This window comes from Tinamus guttatus, unplaced genomic scaffold, assembly GCF_059628265.1.
Source record: "Tinamus guttatus ecotype Peru unplaced genomic scaffold, ASM5962826v1 Tinamus_guttatus_pri_ptg000403l, whole genome shotgun sequence".
NCBI classification, from domain to species: Eukaryota; Metazoa; Chordata; class Aves; order Tinamiformes; family Tinamidae; genus Tinamus; species Tinamus guttatus.
The window spans coordinates 1,907,397-1,928,682 of record NW_028288937.1 but is presented as its reverse complement, the minus strand read 5'-3'; the positions used below and the strand labels follow the sequence as shown (position 1 = coordinate 1,928,682).

General features: G+C 42.6%; 1 protein-coding gene across 3 annotated transcripts in view; it reads right to left on the bottom strand.

Moving 5' to 3' along the window:
• PLCB1 (phospholipase C beta 1) overlaps positions 1-21,286 on the bottom strand; it is a 353,787-nt gene that overhangs the window by 327,200 nt on the left and 5,301 nt on the right. For all 3 annotated transcript variants that reach the window (XM_088531288.1, XM_088531289.1, XM_088531290.1), the window contains exon 2: positions 14,716-14,793. In XM_088531288.1, the coding sequence (XP_088387414.1) occupies positions 14,716-14,793 (78 nt within the window). The remainder of the gene's footprint in view (positions 1-14,715; positions 14,794-21,286) is intronic.

Genomic DNA, 21,286 nt, shown 5'->3' with positions numbered 1-21,286 from the left:
GCATGATGAGGCTTCCTTATATTAAAAGGAGTCTAGGTATGCAAGCTATCCTATTTAAATTAGGACTTTTAAATTTTATATACAGGTACATGACCAAGTATGATCTTAAAAAAAATAAAAAAAGGGATCAATATCTACTTCTGACGTTTTTATTTACATCATTAAATTAAAATAGTGTAATACACCCCAATTAGCAATGGTGTGTTTCCTACAGTCAGTTTTTGCTTACTCAGCCTACAGGAACGGAGCTACTGCCACTCACAAACACAGGCCGCTGCCCCCCAGCTCACATTAACATTTGTAGTTAGCAAGCATGCGAAAGAATGTGAAAGAGAGGGAAAGAAGGTCTTGCAAGATTTTAAAAACAAATATTGAGAAAGGCAGGCAGAGGCAACAGCCTCCCCCACAGCCCTAGCAACTAGGGCAGGTAGTGGTCTGATTTCTAGAAACTAGCCCCATCTCCTCTGGTAGCCAAACAACTTGTTGGGGTGCCTACCACTGCAATGCCTGGGCCTGTAGTAATAGAAGTAACCATGATCTCCCTACCATAACCATCCTGGCACCTGCCAGCCCAATCTCCAAAACCTACTCATTTCTCAGCCAGGTGCAGTCCAGTCCATACAGGCCCACTCTGAGGTGATAGGTTTCCTTCCCTAACAAATACTACAAATATTAAGGCTCTGGTAAGCAGCTTCAAGGAAACGGTCCGTTCTGAACCTCAGCAGAACACATCTGCAGACCAAGTGGCAAGATCCCTCCCAAGAGCTCTTTCAACTTGGCACCTTTGATGGTAGGGGACAGTGAGAGATGATAGCAAGTGATCATCTGTCACTGCCCACCAGAGACAGACGCACACAAAGCTATCACTGGTACAACTCTCCCAAGCCAGCAGAAGACTGAAAAAGGACTCAAAGGGACTGTAACAACTGACTATCAGCAGCCCCTTTGACTCCTCAACAGCCCTCAATGATCACAGATAACTCCATTCTCTTGGCTCTGCTCTTTACCCTGGGTGTTTCAGAATGAACTGAGGTTTGTCCTTTCCCAGATGCTTAGAAGCCTGGTACCTTCTCCTGCCACACACTGCCACACACTTCTATGCACACAACAGTGCCTATCACAGGGTTCAGAAACAGCCCACTGCTTAACCAGATAAAGGAAAAAAATCTTCACAGAGAGGAAACAGAGGCTCAAAGAGGAAGTCTGTGGTAGCAACTGAATGTCACCTTGTGCCACAAGCTATGAGACCATCTTTTCCTCAGCTGGGATGAAGCTTGTCTTGCATTTACTAGAAATGCACTAGGAATCAATACAGCCTTTTATGTTTCAGGCTTCAGTTACAAGTGATACTATTTTGCTTGGCATATGAATATATATATATGCTTCATAACATGCTAGTGCTCATACGCTTGTTCTGTAATTCATTAATAGCACGCTTGGTGATATCAATATATTAACACTGAGAAAAACCTAACAAGCTATATTCTGAACAAAGCCAACCCAATTAAACAACGTATCTAATGATGTTGGAATACTACGCTAGTGAAGCGGATTTTGCAATTTCTAAAAAACAATTATTTATGAAGTGCTTTTAATTCCCTTGGAAGATCTCACACTTCATTGTACCCATATAATTGGCATCTTTTTAGTCTCTGGTGAGTTTACGATCAGCTTATAATGCCCTTATGATTCAGAGATTATCCTCACATTGGTGTCATCATCATGTTGATTAAATTCAAATGTACAAAATTAATACACAGCCGAAACCCTGTGAATTCATGGCTTCACCAGTCCCAGATACACAGATGCTAAAACCCCCTGCTTCCAATCCGTGTTTGAACCAGGCAGGGTGAGATTGAAATGTAAGTCTCTCTAGATACCACAGGGTATCAGGGGGGATCAGCCAGTCACTTATTTGATTTGACAGGAAAACTGAAATAAGCCATTTTCACTGCAAGAAAAGATTCACAAAGGAAAATCCTGAGAAGAGGGACTAATCAGAGTCATCAGCCGGATGCTTAATTTCCATCTCAATTTTTTCTACTTACCTCCCACTTCACTAAGCAGCAGAGGAGTTGCAGCCTGTCACCCAGAAGGCTCAACTCAAGCTTCAAATGCCAGAAGGCAAATACAGCTCCAGATACTGGTTACAGGTGCTGGAGCAGCCAGCACAGGACCGCGCTCTTCAGGGCTAGGAAGGCCTGGAGATTGCTCCATCAGCCATATTCCATAATGGCATAAATCCAGTAGCTTGGCTGAGCAGCTATGACCAAGTACTAGCAGAGAAGGGTTTAGCTGGACGGCCATGACTAAACATCTGCATTCTTCAACACTGGGGAGCTTTTTGTGTTTTCCAGGCTTGCATTTTGATTACCATATAACACATGTGTCTGAACGTCCTAAAGAAGATAACACAGATGAACACATCAGAATTACACTTGCAAGTGCCAGTGCAATCACGTGCAAGTCCACTTTATGTGCTGGACCTGTTCTGAAGGCAACGCCTGTGCAAAGCAAATTGAATGCAATTTGGATATATCAGCTGCCTGGGCCACATGCTACAGAGCCCATCAGAAAATTTCAAGAATGGGTGGAAAAACCCCTTCCACACAGATGAAATTTCTGCATGAGAAAACAGGGCATGTCCAGGAAACTCAGATAGAATCTGTGTGCAGGGCTCTGTCTTGATTTGTATCAGCTCTGCATGAAGCACAATTTGAGCCATGGGGCTCACAAGGAGAAGCACCAGAAAAGAAGTGCAAAACTTACTGGAGTTCAGGCTAAAATGTCAAGACTTACAGAAAGCTTCATAGTACTTCTCAACCAAGATTTAAGAGATATTATTCCTTCAATCAGTTTCAAAACCAGATTCCTGTAGAGGCCAAGACACAGTTTTTCTCACTGTAGCTACAAAGGCAGATAGTTCTCCTCTTAGCATACAAGGGCTGTGAAGCTAGAACCATTTGTGCTAGTGAAACATGGGCACGATAGGAGATAAGCACCCAGTAAATAAACCTACCAGTTAGTCCTTTCTGAAGTAACTTATCAAACCTTTGCAGTATGTCCCAGATACAGCAACTATGTAAATGCATAAGACATATTTCAACCACAAGTAGACTGGTTGGCCTGACCTCCAGCTTTGTGTATCATATCTATACCCTTTCCTGCACAGCCTTCTGTAGTACTCGATTTCAGTAGAAACACTCCTTGGAGGCTCAACATACATACATGAGACTGCAAGATAGCAACCTCAATTTGGATATGCAACACTGATACACAGAAGATACTTGTGTGAGTTGTCAGCAACAAGATACATCTGCAGTCAGTACACTGAAAGCCCACTTGTGGCAGCAGAAAAGCAGTGTCATTTTTCAAATCAGTTTTCCTTATTTTAAAATATATTGTATGCAAGTGTAATGAGTGAAGCCGTCACCTCACTCAGTCACTGTGTATGACACGACTGTGCTCAAGGAGCACTGCTGCAACAGGCTCTTCCCAGGAGCTTTCACTGGAAAAATATCTACAGGTTCCCATCACAGAACAATGCAAAGTCATGGGTATCTGAGATAGTTTTAGACTGTAACTTTTGCTGAGGAAGAATTAACTAAATTACTTTTATACTACTTGTTTGTAGTGTAACTGGAAACCATGCTACAGAAGGGACAACTTCCATTTTGAGAAAGCAGCAGCATCCACTGAGTTTCCTAGATTTATCTATTTTTTTTAAAAAAAGCAAAGCACTGATACACATATACTACTTAAAACATATGCTAAGTATTTGATTTTGTTGCCAGATGCTGATTACTTACTAGACACCTCAGCGAATTATGGACCACTGTATTACTGGAGCTCATCTCATTGCTTTTGAGGCAAAGCTAGCAAAAACACCACTTTATGCCCACCCCTGAAGACAATGTAATTTTAGGGGAAAAGCCTAAAGCCGGGGAAAGGCAAGTTCCAGTTATCTTCAAAGAACCTCAACCAAAGATTTCCCCCAGAAAACAAGAAGGAGAGCGTATATCATTTTTCCTGATCCAGTCTATTCCCCTGCAGTGGTATGTGAATGCAAAGGGGATGACAACTGCAAAAATCAGATGGGCCTTGGAACAGCACTGGTACTGCATAACACATGAAGTCAGCTTCATTCCACACACATTTGGGAACTTTTGTTTAAACACAGCTCAGGCTGCTGCTGGAGTGAAGATTTTGTTATGGAAGAGCAGCTGGCACAGGCACCTGATGGAGGATGCCAGGATGCACCACTGCAACGGGGGCTGCAGCAGGAAGGGAAAAAACAGTTCAGGAACCCAAAGGCTGGCCCTCATTTAGAGGTCTGCTGTTAACAAATACTACACGCTAAATAATATGTGTGTATTATGTAACAGGCAAAGTCAGTTGAAAGCAGAAAAAAAAATAAGATTTTGTTCAATTAAGATGACAGAATACAGCTATCTTCCCTGTTACTGTTCTGAAAGCTCCCCTAAATGCATTTTTCTAGTCTCAAAGACTAAACTGCCTAAAATAAGTTACATAAATTTCTCCAGTGGTTCTCCTTGCATTTTTTTTGACATATTGCTAACTTTCAGGTATGCCTGTTCTACTTTATGTATTTTAAATAAATAGCACCTTTCACCCAGCTGTCCTGAGCAGCTAGAATAAGAGATAAAAACTGTATTTAAAATTTCATCATTGTTTTAGCAGTGGCATAAACAAGTGCCACATTACCAGACAGCTGCACCCTACCAATCAATATTTTTATCATCTCTCTCGTTAAACAACACTTACTGCTGCTTATCAACGACAGATAGTCGCTTCCCAGAGGAGTAAAGCATCTGCCCACGTTATCCATAATCCTCTTAAGTGAGGCACACTGTACAGTTAAAAGTTATCATTCAGACAGTTTCTTCAGCACGCTGCAGCCACCAAGACAGCATCCTGCGCCAGCTACAGCCTGCATGCCGGGCAGCTCCGGAGTTAACGCCGGAGCAGACGGATGGCGCCTGGGCAAGCAGCAGCCCCTGAGCTAGCCAAGGGCTCAGGAAGGCTCCCGCTGGGCAAGCGGCAGCCCCTGAGCTAGCCAAGGGCTCAGGAAGGCTCCCACTGGGCAAGCGGCAGCCCCTGAGCTAGCCAAGGGCTCAGGAAGGCCCTGCAGGCTCCCGCTGACCTGCCCTGTGAGCAGGGAGAGCTGCTGCTCATGCAGCCCCCAAGCAGCAGGGTATCTCCTTTGGGGTGGAGATACGGGGTAGAACTTCACGTGCCGTATTTAACTGCAGCCTCGAAATAGCAGGGGTGCATATACACCCTCAAAGAAAGTTGCTGCTGAGCTAATTGGACAGGTGAGTATTCAGCATGCCCTGGAGATCCAGGATGTAAATACGTTCATCGACCACCAAGAGCTCTGACAACAGCACACGCTGTTCCTCTCGCACAGCGCGGAGCACATCTTGAATAAGGCATGTGCCAGCGTGGAGCTCAGATGAATCCACACATGAGAAACTCAGACGCTGGAAATTACGCTTCCCAGGAAGAGAACAAAACCAGAAGGGCTAGTCCTTCACGTCACAGCCCTGCTCCTTCCTCCTAGTGCACGAGGAACAGCTTGACACGAGTAGAGCTGCACCGTCAGAGGGGGGAACATGCGCCTATTGCTGCTCCTGCTTAGTAGGTGACGTCAAGGCATCACATCACACTGCAAACTTGCCGGCATGGAAAAATTAATTAGAGCAGCTAGCAAAGAAGAATGCTCATTTCCTCTGTGTAGTGGAGTCCTAGCACAGGAAAGGCAAAAAGAGGTTGTCCTATTGGCAGCACACACAAAGAAACCATGGAGAGATAATCCACAGAGTTGCTTCAGTGGGAACTGTACCAGTCTTCCCTATCTCAGGGCTTGAACATCCTCTAGAACTAACTCAGAATTTTAGTAGCAAAACCTTTGCCTGCAGAGCAGACACAGCAACATAAAGCATCATGAAAGCCTAAAGCACACACACATCCCTGGCAGAGGCTGCCAAGTGCTTTCATAGACCTTCTATTCCAGCACAATATTTGGAGAATAGTGACAGAAATAGCACTCGTACAGTGCAAAGTGCTCAAAAATAACAGCAAGGCTGACACATGCCATGACCCTAACACTCTCATGACTAGCACTGGAGACTGCTCATGTGCCATCCCACTACTGGGATGGACAATACGAGCTGTTTAAAAGCAGCTCTTTAGAGCTGCTTTTAAAAGTAGTAGTTTAAAAGCAGAAAAACAAAACTAAAAAAGTGATAAGATAAAACTAAAAGATGATCATCTGGAAAAGTATCTTGATGTCTTCTGGATATATACATTAACCCAGATAAAAAAAAAGCAGCGCTGTACAGAGTACATTGCTGCCAACTGTAAATACAGGACAAAGGTTTTATCTTTTCTGCTCTGTGTGACACCAGCTTCAAGCGCACGGAGCTGCTGAAAAACCCTGCTGTGACAGGAGGAGTAAACAACAGGAGAAGGGAGCGAGGTCAACGAGAAGCCCTAGAGCAAGCAAGGCAACTATGAGTACAAAACTACAGGTGAGGTGGACACATCCTCACTTGTATTTTAGGAAGTTTAAATTTCTTGGAAAAAAACACACACACACAATTATCACATAGCACTGGCTACTTGTGGAGTAGACACACAGGGAGATTACGTGTGTAGACAGAGCATATTTTATTTGACAGGTGCTCCCAGAGCTCAGTCATCTTCCCAGGGACCAGCAAAGCTGCTCATCTAGAAGCCAATTTCTGAACTGTGCTGTAGCAGGCCAGTCAGCAGATTTAACAGCACATATTCAAGTAAGCATGGGTAAAAGCAACGAGCACAGACACAAAGAGGCTTTAATTAAAGAAAAGTGGGAACATGAAGGGTAGCTAAAAACCATTGTGTTCTCTCACTGCAAGCATTTCTCCTCAAGCAGCAGCCACTGCAAACATTAGCATCCTTAACACCAAATTACGTGTACTGCAGCAGGCTGGAACCACTTTGTTCTCTGCACTAATTACACAGTAACAGGCAGTCCCTGCTCTAACCTGCTCACTGAGGACTCCTCCAAACAGACACAGCCAGAGCAGGATTGAACAGAAACAAGCACAGGGAGGCAGAGCAGCCCCTTGCCAAGTCATAACAAACCATGAGGGCAAGAGACTAGGACCCAGGTCTTCCGAATCCCAGCCCACGCTCTTTCCTAGAAGGGTATATAGCTATTAATTAACACCACGCATCTCCTGATATGTTAAATGGTACTAAGAACTTTCTTGTAATTTACATCTGTTTAAGTCATTTAGCATTTGAAAGCTTGACATAAACACCCATTAAAGTAGTCACTTCAGTGTATGTCAATGAATTTGACTACAACTTTTCTTCACTGAAATATTCAAGCTGAAAGTTTCAATAGAACCAGTTAAGCAGTCAGTATCATTGAAATCCACACTGGATGTTTACAATAAGCTACTTTTCTTATAAAATAGGTTTTAGTGTCCTTGGTATTTGTCATTAGATAGAGTCAACACTTCCTCTCAACCCACCTAAACATCAAATAATCTACAGCCTTCCTAGGAAGGTCAGAATCTGCACTCAACAAGACACCAAGGTGAATGTTGTCTTAGGACTGTTTTCAGTAACCAAGATAATTTTAAAGTACCCGATTTGGGATTTCAGGAAATTGCTGATGCTCCAGAAGTCATTCTCTCTTTTTGAAATTTTTGGCCTTTCTTGCTTCAAAACAGAAGCATGAAGCTACAATGTGGATTCACTCAAGCCTCATTTTCTATTCCTAATTCCTTCACAATAAGTGTTAAGAGATATTAGTGAGAAATGCTGCCCATTAGGGATCTTCTATGTTTGATGTAGTATCATTTCCCTAATGGGCCTTGAACAGTTTCCATGTTTTGAAAGCAGAGAGATTTCCTTTTAAAAATAAAATTTGTCTTCTGATGGGAAGTTGACCTTCATGAAATATTTCCTTCCATTTTCATTTTGTGGCAATCCCTTACTGCTTTCCCACTCAGTTTTTACTCCAGTTGGGTGCCAATTTAAAGTGATTGTGAAAACACCTGATCTGGGACTTCCAGGTGACTGATTTGTTGCTTGGCCAATGCCCCTACTGCATTAACTGCCAAGCTAGAAATTTACCCCACTTCAGCACACAGTAAGTTCTCTCTTCAAAGGACTTGCATAGTCTACACAAAGGTAAGTGAGGAGACAGTTCTTAACTACAAGAGGCTCTGTCACATAGTTCCCAGTGTAAAAGCTTGCGTTAGCTTGTAAACTACCTAGGAGCTCAGCTGTAAGGACAGGGGTGAGGAGCTGTTTCCACCAGGGCCAGCAGCAAAACCTCCTAACACTTCACTCAGCTGCTTCGAGCTGATGTCAGTGCTCCCTCTGCCCCCATCCAAAAACTGCTGTTATAGATTAGCTGGCTCATCTACTTTCTGTACTGACTCTTGGGCTATTTACCACATCTGCCAAGGAAAACCTCACCTTAGAGATTTTACTTCTGACTTGCACCCTGCTCAGCCTAATGGTTACAACAGTCCATTAGTAAGCAGCTGCATCCTTGAAGGGATTTTCTTCCAGACCTTCCCATTAGAAGTGGGACAGGTTCACAACTTTGGAAAGCATTTCTGGGTCATTTTCTTATTCAAAGATTTTCAGGCATTTCAGACAGCGACATCCCTGGTCTCAGGTTTCTAATGCTCCTTGTGCTCCTCCTAGCATGGTATCTCCAAGTCCTTTATAAGCCAAGTAGACTGCAAATACAAGTAAAGGCCCAGACCTCTGATGTGCTGCCACTGACATATTAATAGGCATTTCAGATTCACTTCTAGTTTCTTTGACAAAAAAAACAAATTCCCACAAGTTCAGCCTGAAGAGAAGGCTGGAATGGGGCAGGGGGGACCTGATCAGTGCATACAAATACCTCAAGGGAGGCAGCGTAAAGGATGGGGCCAGCCTCTTTTCAGTGGTTACCACCAACAGAACCAGAGGTAATGGCCACAAACTAAAGCATCAAAAGTTCCACAGGAACTTAAGGAAAAATTTATTAGCAGTGAGGGTGACAGAGCACTGGAACAGGCTGCCCAGAGAGGTTGTGGAATCTCCTTCTCTGGAGATCTTCAAAACCCGCTTGGACGCAGTCCTGTGCCACGTGCTCTAGGTGACCCTGTGTGTACAAGGAGGTCGGACTAGATGATCTCTAGAGGTCCCTTCCAACCTTAATGATTGTATGGTTCTACATCCTTGTTCTAGGGGACTCCTCAGTCAGATTCCAGTAAAAACACAACACACCACATACACACACCACACACACACACAGTTGCCTCTTCTAGCACATGACTTGTCTGAAAAAGGGGCTTCTAATCCACATTTGCCTAATTTTGCCAGCTCAAAACCTCATCTACCTGCAGAAGGGACCCCTCACTCCCTTTAAACTTCCAAGTGCAATATAAGGAGCGACCTCCACCACCAGGAATCAGGGACAATTAAGTTGCAGCTTCCTGGTCAGTTCACACTAAAGAAATAGTGCATCACGGAGTTGGGCTTGAGCACAGCACCATGGCACGAGAGCCACTATGTATGCAAGATGATCATACCTAAACTATTCTCGATTCAGTACTGGATTTTTTACAGACAAAATAAGAAATCGAAATGAATATTATACGCCTCTCCTCATTTCTCTCATCTTGGAGATCATTAATATCGGGGGTGCATTTTGGCAGTCACAAGTTTTCTGGGAGCATAGAGCAGCCAACACGGTCCCATGCCACGCAGCACAGCTGTGATGCCATTGCTTCATGCACAAGCAAACACGATGCAGTTCTTCAACAGGGAATGGAAGGGACCAATAACAACCTCTCCCTGTCCCCCCAGGCAATCAGCATGGATCTGAACATAGCAGAATACAGGTTTCTTCTAAAAACTTAATTTTCTCTTCAATGGAAAAATATTACAATACAAAGTCACAAGGGTCCTTCTGATAAGGAGCCGAGAAGGTAATCGGGATTATTTCTATTGATGCCAGTTTGGCCCTAGGGAATGTGAGGATGACAATGATACACATTTTCACAGCAGTTGATGAAGAATCCCCACAAGTATTAGAGTACTGAGACCATAGATTACCCAATACAGATTTCACTCAGACCTACAAACAACAAAAAATATATTCCACGAAAGCCTGTTCAGCCTCTGCCTGACTACCAATGGGGTACAGGGACATCGGCTCTCCTGACTCCTGTGGTAACTGTGCTCTGCAACTGGAGCTACAGGCAAATCTACCTGGATAACAGGAACTGTGCGAGAGGCCCACGCACCTAAAACCCCTTCTCACACAGTGAGAACGGGAAGGGATGTTAACTGCTGAAATGGAGAGCTGCTAAACAAACAGGGGAAAAACACTTTTCATTGTATATGTTAAAATAATCACATGACAAGATATGCATCACCTTTTCTCATATAATGTTATTTATAGACCCTTTGGGAAAAAAAAGAAGATTATTTATCTAGCTTTTCTCCCCTCTTTTTATATGGAAGGAAAAATCTCTGAGTGAATGTTTAATGATGCACTTAGATGCTCTCAGCCACGGGATGCATCACTGAGTAACCTTGCTCTTCAATAAATTAAGCCAAACAGTTGGGTTTTGGAGCAGGTATTTTTAAACTTAGGAGTATTAAATATTAAGTTCTTCTCATTAAATTATTAGGTATAGTTTAAATATTGATATATTCACTTCCGTCTTTATTGTCTGCTTGTCGAAGGCATTGTAAAACCTATAAAGATGTAATGAACAGATCTCTGACCCGCAGGCCAGCACAAATATTGACCCAATTGTTTTAAAACCCAGATTCAAAACAGGCACAAAGAAGTCCTAAATAACACAGCCAAAGCCCTACAGCTGGAAGGCGGCCACACGATCTTTCCTTTGAACAAGGGCAATGGGAGTGACTTACAGTTTACTAACAGGCTGAAGCCGAGCCTAACCCTACAGAAAGGCCCGTACCAGAGGCTCTGCTAGGAAGCAGGCACAGAGCCCAGCCCTCCATCGTGGGGTGCTCCCTGCCTTCGTGCAGGGACCTCTCTGGAGGTGCTGACAGGGAACACAAGCCATCAACGCCCCTCACAGCATCCCCGTCACTGAGCAGACAGAGCAGCTCCTCAGCACAGATTTCCTTTGGACAAACAGGATCATCGTCTGTTTACTGTAGTATTTCTCTGGAAGACGGATGGGAAGTTGCTGCTGCCCGCCCAGGACGGGGTCCCTACGCTCACAGCTGCACGACACACACTGCGAGAGCTGCCCCTCTCCGTGCGACCAGGACACGGGTCTGCAGCCCGTCTATCTGCAGCGACTGCTGTGTCAGGAGCTGGGTAACCGCACTGCTTTAAAAGCGAGTACGTGCTAGTGAAATGAAGAGGCAGCCCACTCCCACTTGAAAAACCTTGAATACCTCCACCTTTTAAGAGCAGTTGTTTCTTTCCTTTCACTCCTCTTGCAGCATCATACCCGAGCTCACCTGCCTTGTCCTAATGCCCATCAGTCTGTATGGCACGGCCTCCAGCTGAAGGAGGCAAGAATCATCAGGCACAAACTGGCAACCAATACACATTTCTTCTCCTAATCTGCCTATGCAGTCAATGTATTTATAGACAGAAATCCATTCCCTTTCGGGCTTTGTTTTGCTAGGCTAAGCACACGGAGCGCTTCTCACCCCTTCTCATCTCCCAGGAAATGCTTTCTGCTACTGCTCATTATTCCCACAGAGTTTCTCTTCACCTGGTTGAGTTTCAATTTATCTTTCCTGAACACTGATGATTCCAATAAGAACAAATGAAAGCAAAGGCATTCTAGTAAAAAATAGCAAGGACTGAGATATGTTTTTGCAGCTTATAAAAATACTACATTGAAATGAATATTGTCTGGTTTTGCTACAGGTAAGAAGCATTACTGAAACAATAAGATATAACGGATGCTAGCTGGTCACATGAATTAATTTTTCTTTAAGAAGACTCATGTCTTCTAGTAGATTCTCTACTCATGTAGAGAATCATTCAAATAATAACATGGAACCATCCAGCTCTCCACATACAGATAAAGCAAATATGCCACAGCCTCCATTAACAGAAGAATATCATAATTTTAAAAAAGTTACAATAAAAAAAAATGGGGAGCTCTCCCACCACCTGTTTAAAATAAAGGCTTTTGATTTCCTTTATATTATCACAATATTCCACACATAATTTAGGAGGATTGCCTTTACTGATGACAGCAAAATACACTTAAATATGCAAAAACAAAGTCAAATGGCAGAATATCAAATTATTATTTTCAAATTGTAAGTTCAGAGTTTAAGTGAACTTGTTTTCAATGCAAATTACAATAGGCAGCAGAGGCAAACATAGCATGAAAAACAAGAGTCAAAGAAAAATGATACAGGATCAGAGGAACTTGCAGATAATTTCACCCTACTCTACTCTTCTCTCCACTGATGAAGTCACAGAAACAGAAGCACGGCCTAGACTTCCTAATGCAGCCCCCATTTACATCCAAAAGCCGTCGTGCCAGACCCAGCCACCTGGCAGGACACATCCGAGCCAGTCCAAACGTGGTGGATAAACCATCAAATCACACACTGTCAAAGACTAAGCAAGACCCATGGATCCTTCCTGATACTTTGCACTGAGCAGGCCTTGAGCAACTAACTTATTGTTTGCCTTGCCCATAAGTTGGGCAACTTGACTGACAAATACACTGCTAGACATTCCTCACCACTTGTTCTCTTCTTCCATTCTATTTGCTTTGCCACATCCATATGAGAAGATCATGCAAGAAAATGTGCCTGAGTAACAGTGCTTGCAGGCACGCTTCTCCAAAGAACTGCTACATTATATAGCTCATTTGGTTTGTGCTTAGAAAATAAGAGGCCCACAATACAACAAAGGCAAGTGGCTTCAAAAATAACCAGTTAAAAAAGGAAAACTATTACAGAGAGGCTGCATTGTCCTGATACTTCTTTAAGTAGCTCCTCTGCCATCAAAGGATCACTGTTTACACAAAGAGAAGGAAATTAAGAGTTTCCTATATATATATTTTAATATGTCAGTAATTTCAGAATAAACATGAATCCAAACATTCTCTGCAACAGCATGAAGTGGCATTTCCTTCCTGTTTCTTGAACTACCAGCACCCCAATAGAAATGTTTTGGTTGCTTTACACGACCATTAGGACAGGGCTTGGAAATCAGCTTTACTTAGTTGTCGTGAATTATTAACGAGACAAGTATCTTTTCTATTGTCCTTTGCAGAGGCTTGATTTGCAAGTCTAAAAATCAAACTGACACTTATGCCTATTGTACAAATACCCAACTTTTTTTTTTTTTTTTAAATGCTCTGGGCATTTTAAATACTTTTTTTCATGAATATGGAAACAACAATTCTATAAATAGCTATTCTTCACAGAACTGCTTCAAGACATTGTTTTTACAGACAACAGTAGGAAACTGAAGGAGGTCTTAGTGCCAAACATAGAAGTGAAAAAACTCTCCAATCAACTCTGTTTTTCCATTTATTATTCAATAGTTCTCCACTATTTCTCAGCTCATTCAATCAGTTTATGCAAGGGGAGAGATACAACAATGCATCATGTTCTGGATTAGCTTTTTGGTTGGTGTAAATCAGTAATACGCTTCAATTTCTAATGGGATTCGAAGCTTTACTTCCTTGAGCAGTCACTTAACAACTCTAGGCTGTCAAAAGCCTATTGAACACTATTAAGCAGTACCACTTTATACAAGAACAACCAACATAAGACAGAATTTGTACTGTAGCTTCACAGTATGATTTCCAAATACAAGGAATCAAAACTGACTAGTGACTGAAAACTAGCGTGATGGCCGATAGCCCATAGAGTCTCCATGGGTAGTGGATGCTGCCTCCTCAGGCAATTTTTGCATCATTTTCTGAACACAAAAAGCAGCGGAAACTTATGAAAGTAGCAGAATTGGTAAAATGAGCTCTGTAACCAGGACAGTACAGCTATGGATTTAGCCGTTTTGGCATATGTTTCAAACACAACACTGAAGTTAAAACACTACCAAGTCCTAATATTGCCTTCAACAGTCCAAAGGAATGAGCACTTGCACTTGTTTCATGTGAAATATTGAAAATGAAGGGGGACCCATTCAGTTTCTAGTTTAAATGCAGAATTTCACTATCACAGGAAACATTTACTACATTAATTTGCTATTGTACTGACATGGAATTGACACCCAATTGCTCTTTTCCACCCTAGTGCAACTCCACAGTCCCCAAGAGCTGAAAACATGACAGCACTGTAGCCAAGGAGTAACACTGATGAGAAATCAGAGCAACTCAGTGATAAATCAGGCTGTGAGCTTTCCCAATAACTCCCAAGCCATAGAAGTGATCTAAGCATACAGGAATGTTTTTAAAAGAAAGTAAGCGTCCAACAAGGATTAGTAAGGGTTTAGTGGAAACTCCACACTTGCTTCTTTTCTCTCCATGTTTTGTGCATCATGGATAAGCTGGACCTATTACAGTTGCTCCCTAGGAGCAGGACAACTTAGTCTGATGCAATGATTTTGTCTGCTAAGCTCAAATTAGCCAAGCCAGGCCTCCTCACTACTGCCCATCGCAGCAGACCAAATAGAACCATTCTCAGCAGGAACCCTTCTCTTACCTTATTTTGATCTGTCCAGTAGAAGAAAAATCCCTGTGGATCTGTTCTGAGAATGATTGGAGTCACAACAGTGGAGTCCTGGCAAAAAAGGAAAATAAGAACGTGTCAACACACAGAACAGGTAATTAGGCAGTAGTTACCATGCCACCCATGTTAATGAACTGCCATGTCTCAAAGCAATCCTTAAGATATTACTAGTAATATGTCACTAAAAGAATTTAGTATCACAGGCCTAATCTCCATTTTTGTGACATAATGCATTTCTATTACTGAGAAGACAGCACTGAACTCCAGGCTTGTCAACACATGGAGTTATTCCAGAAAAGCTGGAAGTAGCTGAAGTTAAACAGATGCAAGAGACTGTCAAACTAGAATCCACAAAGGAAAGTAGTACAAATAGTTATTACAAGTCCACTGCCACCTTAATCCAAATTAACCCTCAGATATAGACAAGAGCCTATATAACTTCTAATTACAATGTAAAGGCTGTATTTGCCAAGAAAGTCTGAGAGAGTATCTACTGCAATTCAATAAGACTATTGCAATAACTCAATTACACTAAAAATCTTCTCCCTTTTTGTATTACACAAGTATGAAGACCAATGGTGTCTGAGTGCAAGTGCTTTTACGCATGTGAGTACTTGTATGGATATATATGCACACACATACATATATTTATATGAAAAAGTTTGCACACACACAAAAAAATGGTTAAATATCTTCACCCTTCTATAACATCAACAGCTCAGATCATTTGAAAACAAGTACATTTGTGAATACTGAGCTAAGGAGGCCTGGTTTCCTACACACTCATGCCTGCAAACTGACAGCTTGCACATGACTCGAGATACAAGCTCCAACTGCAGCTTTTCCCACACAGGGCAGTTCATTACATCCCCTGCCCATCGGGATTCCCTGGTGCCTGACAATAACTGAAATCAGTGCAGCCTGGCCCTACAGAGATGCCTGTTCTCTTTACTATTTTCCATGACATCTGTAAAATCACTGCTGTCTTCAGACCTCTACCTTTTTGCCGAGCTGGATTAAGAAGCTACGGAAGAGCCCAAAAAGGAAGATGAGGACAGGCAGGCAGAAAAATTGCTTCAGCCTTATCTCCTCAGGAAGCCAGGCTAAACACACAGTTCATCCTCAGAGAGGATGCATATTTCTGTGAAAACATTGCAGATATTTTAGAGTGTCAGAACTCATCTGTTTTCAAAGCAACCTATGCAAGATCGTTTTGTTTCTTTGAAGAAAAATGGTTCTAATTGATCCCAATTAAAGTCAAATGCATTTAACTTTTTCTAACTGCAAATTAAGTTATTTGAGGTGATGTTCATAAAAGAATAAAAACTAACTTAATCAGAAAGATAAGACTTGTCTATGCTGTACTGCCAGTACAGTCCTTCATGATGGAGCACCAGGCCCCCAGCAAAGAGCTTTTGTGAGACAGTCAGGTTGTAATATTCCCAGGTTAGAGCTGCACAAACAAGATGCGAAGCAGCTAGGTACTCAGTCCAGTACCAGTCAGAAGTTTATGGCAGAAAAAGCAGAAAAAAAGCCAAGCATTAGACAGGTTTTCACCTTACCACAAGCAGAAATACAAACAAGACAGCAAACTGTTGCACTAGAGAAATACAAGATCAAATAAAAGAGCATGCAGTTCTTTGCAACTGGCTGTGTATTAGCTGAGCCACAGGGGCAGTGACAGGAGCTTTAGGAGACCGATCAAGTACAGGGTCATTGGTGCCAGCAGGTGCTCTGGGAACATCCCTGCTGGCATCAGAGCTAGGTCACTATTCCAAGAGTGCCAGTGACCCTTCTTTGCCCCTTACAAGGCAGCTGTCCTGTAAGCACAGCCCTCAACAGAACTGACCATCCATTTTTTTGCTTTTTCTGTTTTTCCATGGTTTCTAGTATTGTGTACACCTGACAGATGGATACTGTTCAAGAGCAATGACTAAGTTTGTCTTATAAAGCACCAACCCTTGACCAGGCGTTGGACAGCTGTCAATATCCACGACCTCCTGTTAAATCTCTGTCATTCAGAAAGAGAGAAACTAACTGCTATGATGATACAAACTCTCCATAAAATGGGAGTAATATAAATGTTTACATGTACATCATATATATAAAATTTAAAACACTTCCATCTTAGTATGAAACAACTTCTGGCAGGGGAGACAGGGAAGGAAGGAAGAAGTGATGGGAAACAGGCACAAAGAAATTATATCTAAAATAATTTAGTTTCTCTGGTTAATCTTCCAAATCAGCTGTTTAAGCCCAAAAACTGTTTGGGTTTGTCTGTGCTCATGACACAGAGCTGTCAAAGTAAGACTTATCTGGACGTGGGCTGTAAGATATTGACTATAATCAGATTCAAAAATGAGGAGGGTGCATGAGAGAGTCTTCATTACCTACCAGACAACATAAAGGAATCCTTATCATGACAAGGATTAAGAATCCTTCGTGCTATAGGAAGACTTCTGTGTGAATAAAAACCTGTCCCTTATTTCCTTCCTTTTAAGTCCCATGCAACTGTCATGTTGAAGCAGTGGCATAGTTCCATGCCTGTTTTCCAGACTGAATACACTGATCCAATATTAGATGTAATGCAGCTCCATGCTGATGGAGACTACATCCCTGCTCAGTTACACAGCGCGCAAACACACGAGAATTATTTTTGGTGAGACTTCCTGTACACATCTTCAACCCAGCTAAGAGCAGCAATGAGACACATGGATAATGTTTTAAATATTAAACAAGTCATATTTAACTCTCAGAAGTCCCTCCCCGCAAAAGCTAGCATCCTTATCTTTGGGTTTAGAAGGAGGGAAATGAACTTCCCCGTCACCTTTCCAAGCCCCTCTTCCCATGCTGCGGGAATGGGCAGCCCTCTGACGCAGGCAGCTTGGCTGCTTGTGCACCGTGTCGCAATCGTGAATTGCAAAGACAGACAACAACCAAAAAGACCTACAATACATGAAAAACTTTTTCAAGCTACATTTAAGAAAGCAATTCAAGCTCTGAATCAGAAACTTGTTTCAAATGATAAATGCCTGACTCATTTACACAAATTATTGTAGTGTACAGAAAACTGTTTTACTACCCAGAACACACACTCCTGTCAGTTTTAAGTAGGCCAATAATTCAATTTCATCAACCAAAGAGCTGACCATCTCATCACTCCGCTGAATAGAGTTGGCAACCATATGCACCTTCAAAGATGACAGTAATAGGGCACAAGTGATTAGTGCTACCTCTTAGCTCTCTGAGCCCTGTAGTTGAACAAGTTATATATAGCTCTGTAAAGGAGAAAAACCCAGAACTCGATGGGAAAACAAAGGAGAGCAGAGATTCATTTCTTCTCTAACTCACTCAAACCCAGTATGTGAAAATAAAAAATAAATAAAGAAGAAAAAAATTCTCAGCTCAGTGTATTCTAACAAGAGCAGAGACAGACTTGGAAGTAGCTTAGCTCCTATCAACACACTTAGGTGAACTAGCAAGATTTTATTTTCAAGACTCAGATCTGAGCTGGTGGGTGTTGTGTATCTCCTAAGTTGACAGATTTGGAAATCGACACAAATTTAAGTGTCTTGTGTAGACTCAGCTCTTACAATCATATGGCTACCAGCAAACAAGCCAGGCAAGCCCTTGGGTAGAACTGCTGGATGCCCACAACATTTCCAAGTATATAGTCACTGGAGGAGGAGGCCAAGGCAAAGACCAGGTGTGATCAGAAATGGAAGACGAAGAACAGACCAGATCAGCCACAGTCAGCAATGCAAACAACTGCAACCCACACGTTCTGCAAGTGCTGCCTATGGGTGCTTCTGCTGAGCAGTGGCTTGGCTTTTGGTAAATCACACTCACGAAATCCTCTAATAAAAAGATTTAGAGTGGCCTTCACCTGGTAGTGCTAGCGTATTGCATAGAACACCAGTCTCAATTTAAGTGAATAATTTTTTGAAGGGTTTTTAATTTGACCTTTAAAATATCCCTCCTTTTATTTATTGACATAGTGCCAGTTTTCCACTTATCTCCAGTTTCACAACCCTGAATGAGTGATGTGGTTGTACTATATTTATTCCATTAAGTTGCTTCCTAATTGCTCCATAACCTCAGATCCTACATTATAAAATAAAGCATACTGCTACTTTTAAACGAAGAGGTTTTTCAAATTCATGCCCTAAAGACTTTGGGAGCATGACACCTTCAAGGCACAGCAGGACATGGGTAGAAAAGAGCCAAGGACAAATCATGTTCAAGTGCCTGCCAGGTAATGGTTTTGAGGCTTCATTTTAGATGAGGACTCCCTAGATCCCCATCCAGAATTAACCAGCAAGAAGTGACACCTTCATTTTAACACTGCTGACCAACAAGGACTATATTAAAAAGCCCAACACCAAAGTACGTAGAAACCTGGGGTTAGCTCCCGCTGCTCCTAACAGCAGGGCCTCACACAGTCTCACCCCTAGCTCATTTCACTAGGGCATATCCCAGCAAAGCCGTTCTGCCCTCAGAATGGCCACGATGCCAACGCCAGGTCAATGCTGCCGTAAACGGGAAGCTAGCAAACGGGAGCCTGCATGTACCTGTAGGTACCCTGCCAACTGCAAGAGGACTCACATGAGCAAGTTTTCATAAGCCACACAGGCACCAATGATTTTCTTAAAAATAGTTCTTAAGTCAATTTTCCAGTTAACAGGATGAAGTATCACAGAACACTCAAAGAAACTGAAAAGATTTTATATTTTTATATTTTAAGGTATAGAGAAAAAAAATTATTTTAATCCCCCCCCCCAAAAAAAAAAAAAAAAATCATAGAATGCTTAAGGTTGGAAGGGACCTCTAGAGGTCATCTAGTCCAACCCCCTGCAAAAAATGTTTTTAATGAAACTAAGCTATTAAAAGATGTTATATTTTAAAAAATGAATTTGATATTCAAAAATACTTTTTATTTTCTCAAAATTAAACACTGAAGTACCTAAAAATATTTCAGATTTTAGTTTTTTAAAAAACTAAAAATAGAATTTCTCTAGAATTTTTTAAAAAAATAAATAATTGGAAATGGAACAAAAGAAATTAATAATTTTTCAGGAAAAATGTTTTCAAAACATAGGAAAACATTTTTAATATAAAATGTTTTTTAAATATATATTTTTATTGTTGAAATATAAGTCAGACCAGACCAGCCTTTGGCTTTTCAATACAGCTAGGACTTGTAGCATTGCCTTATAAAGCCAGGCCCTGCATCCTGAAAATTTTGCAGCACTTGCACAAACAAGGTTGTTCCTAACAGAGGCACGATATTCCGCAAGTTTCCATTCACTTTTGAGAAAGGGCAAGGCTGGGGAAAAGAGGGCCATGCCCCAGCAAAGGTGGTTTACTCCACCCCCCGGACGGTGTGAGGAAGAGGATGGTCCACAGGCTTCCTTCTCTTTGGGCAGAGGGGAAGAAAGGGCAGAGAGAGGAGGGCAGAGGAGCCAGGCAGGCCCACGAGGAAGGTGGGATCCTTGTCCACCCGCCCTGCACGGATGCGGGGTAAACGTGAGGTGAGAGCCGAGGCCAAGGCAGGCCGCTTGCCCAGCAGGTACTGCTGGGGCCTCCTGTGGGCTGGCCCCGATGGAGGGACCGAGGCCAGGACCAGCACCGCTCCTCCAGCTCCGCACGGAGCCCTGAAGCAGCCAGGGTGGAAGAGCCCTTTTACTGCAGCTGGCTGAAGAACCCCAGCTGCTGCACGAAGGAAGAGGCTTCCCAAAGATAACACTAGGGAGGGCAAAGTGAGCTCTAGAGCTTGGAAGCAGGACAGGAAATCAGAGCTGGAACCAGGGAGGGCTGAACACTGGTAGAAATTAAAGACAGGGCCTGTACACCAAGATCCCACTTGTTCAATAAGAATGTAAAGGGGGAGTAATAGACAGATATCTATCTTGACCAGGCAGGCACAGGGGCCATGCACCTCCATCCTCAGAGCAGCCCCATCTAACACAGCTCACTCCACTTTGACAAGGGGGCCCCAGACTTCCCTTCCATCCCGATTCCCCCAGGACTTGGGGATAAGGGAATGGGCTGGGAAATCTGAGCAGGGGAACTCAGGGTAAAAATGACTGCCTGAACCACACAAGTGATCCCTCAGCTCAAGTGGTACGAATCCTTGTGGGAAAGCACAGCAGCGGTCACAACTTTCCTGAGGACTCTACAGGACACAGGTGGGCACTACAGGACACAGGAAAGTGAGAGGTCTCCCTTCCAGCAGTTTAAAAGCATCAGGTTGAGCAGGATTCATTTCTCAACAGCCCCCTCAGACTACCCAGTCTCACTCATTCCCCAGGCTTTGAGGATAACTATAGCCTGACCTTCTCAAGCCATCTCAGTTTGTCAGCAGGTAGTCAAGAATGAAAAAATAAAGGTAGAAAATTTATAGCTAAGATAGCTGAACACCAACAGGGAGGATTTTTTCCTTTTCCAGAGTTCTTAAGCAACGCAGGACAACCATTTAAAGCACTGTTCATGGGCTCAACACTGATTTTGGGAGAGAGGGCGGTTGAAACCATATTTCCATATT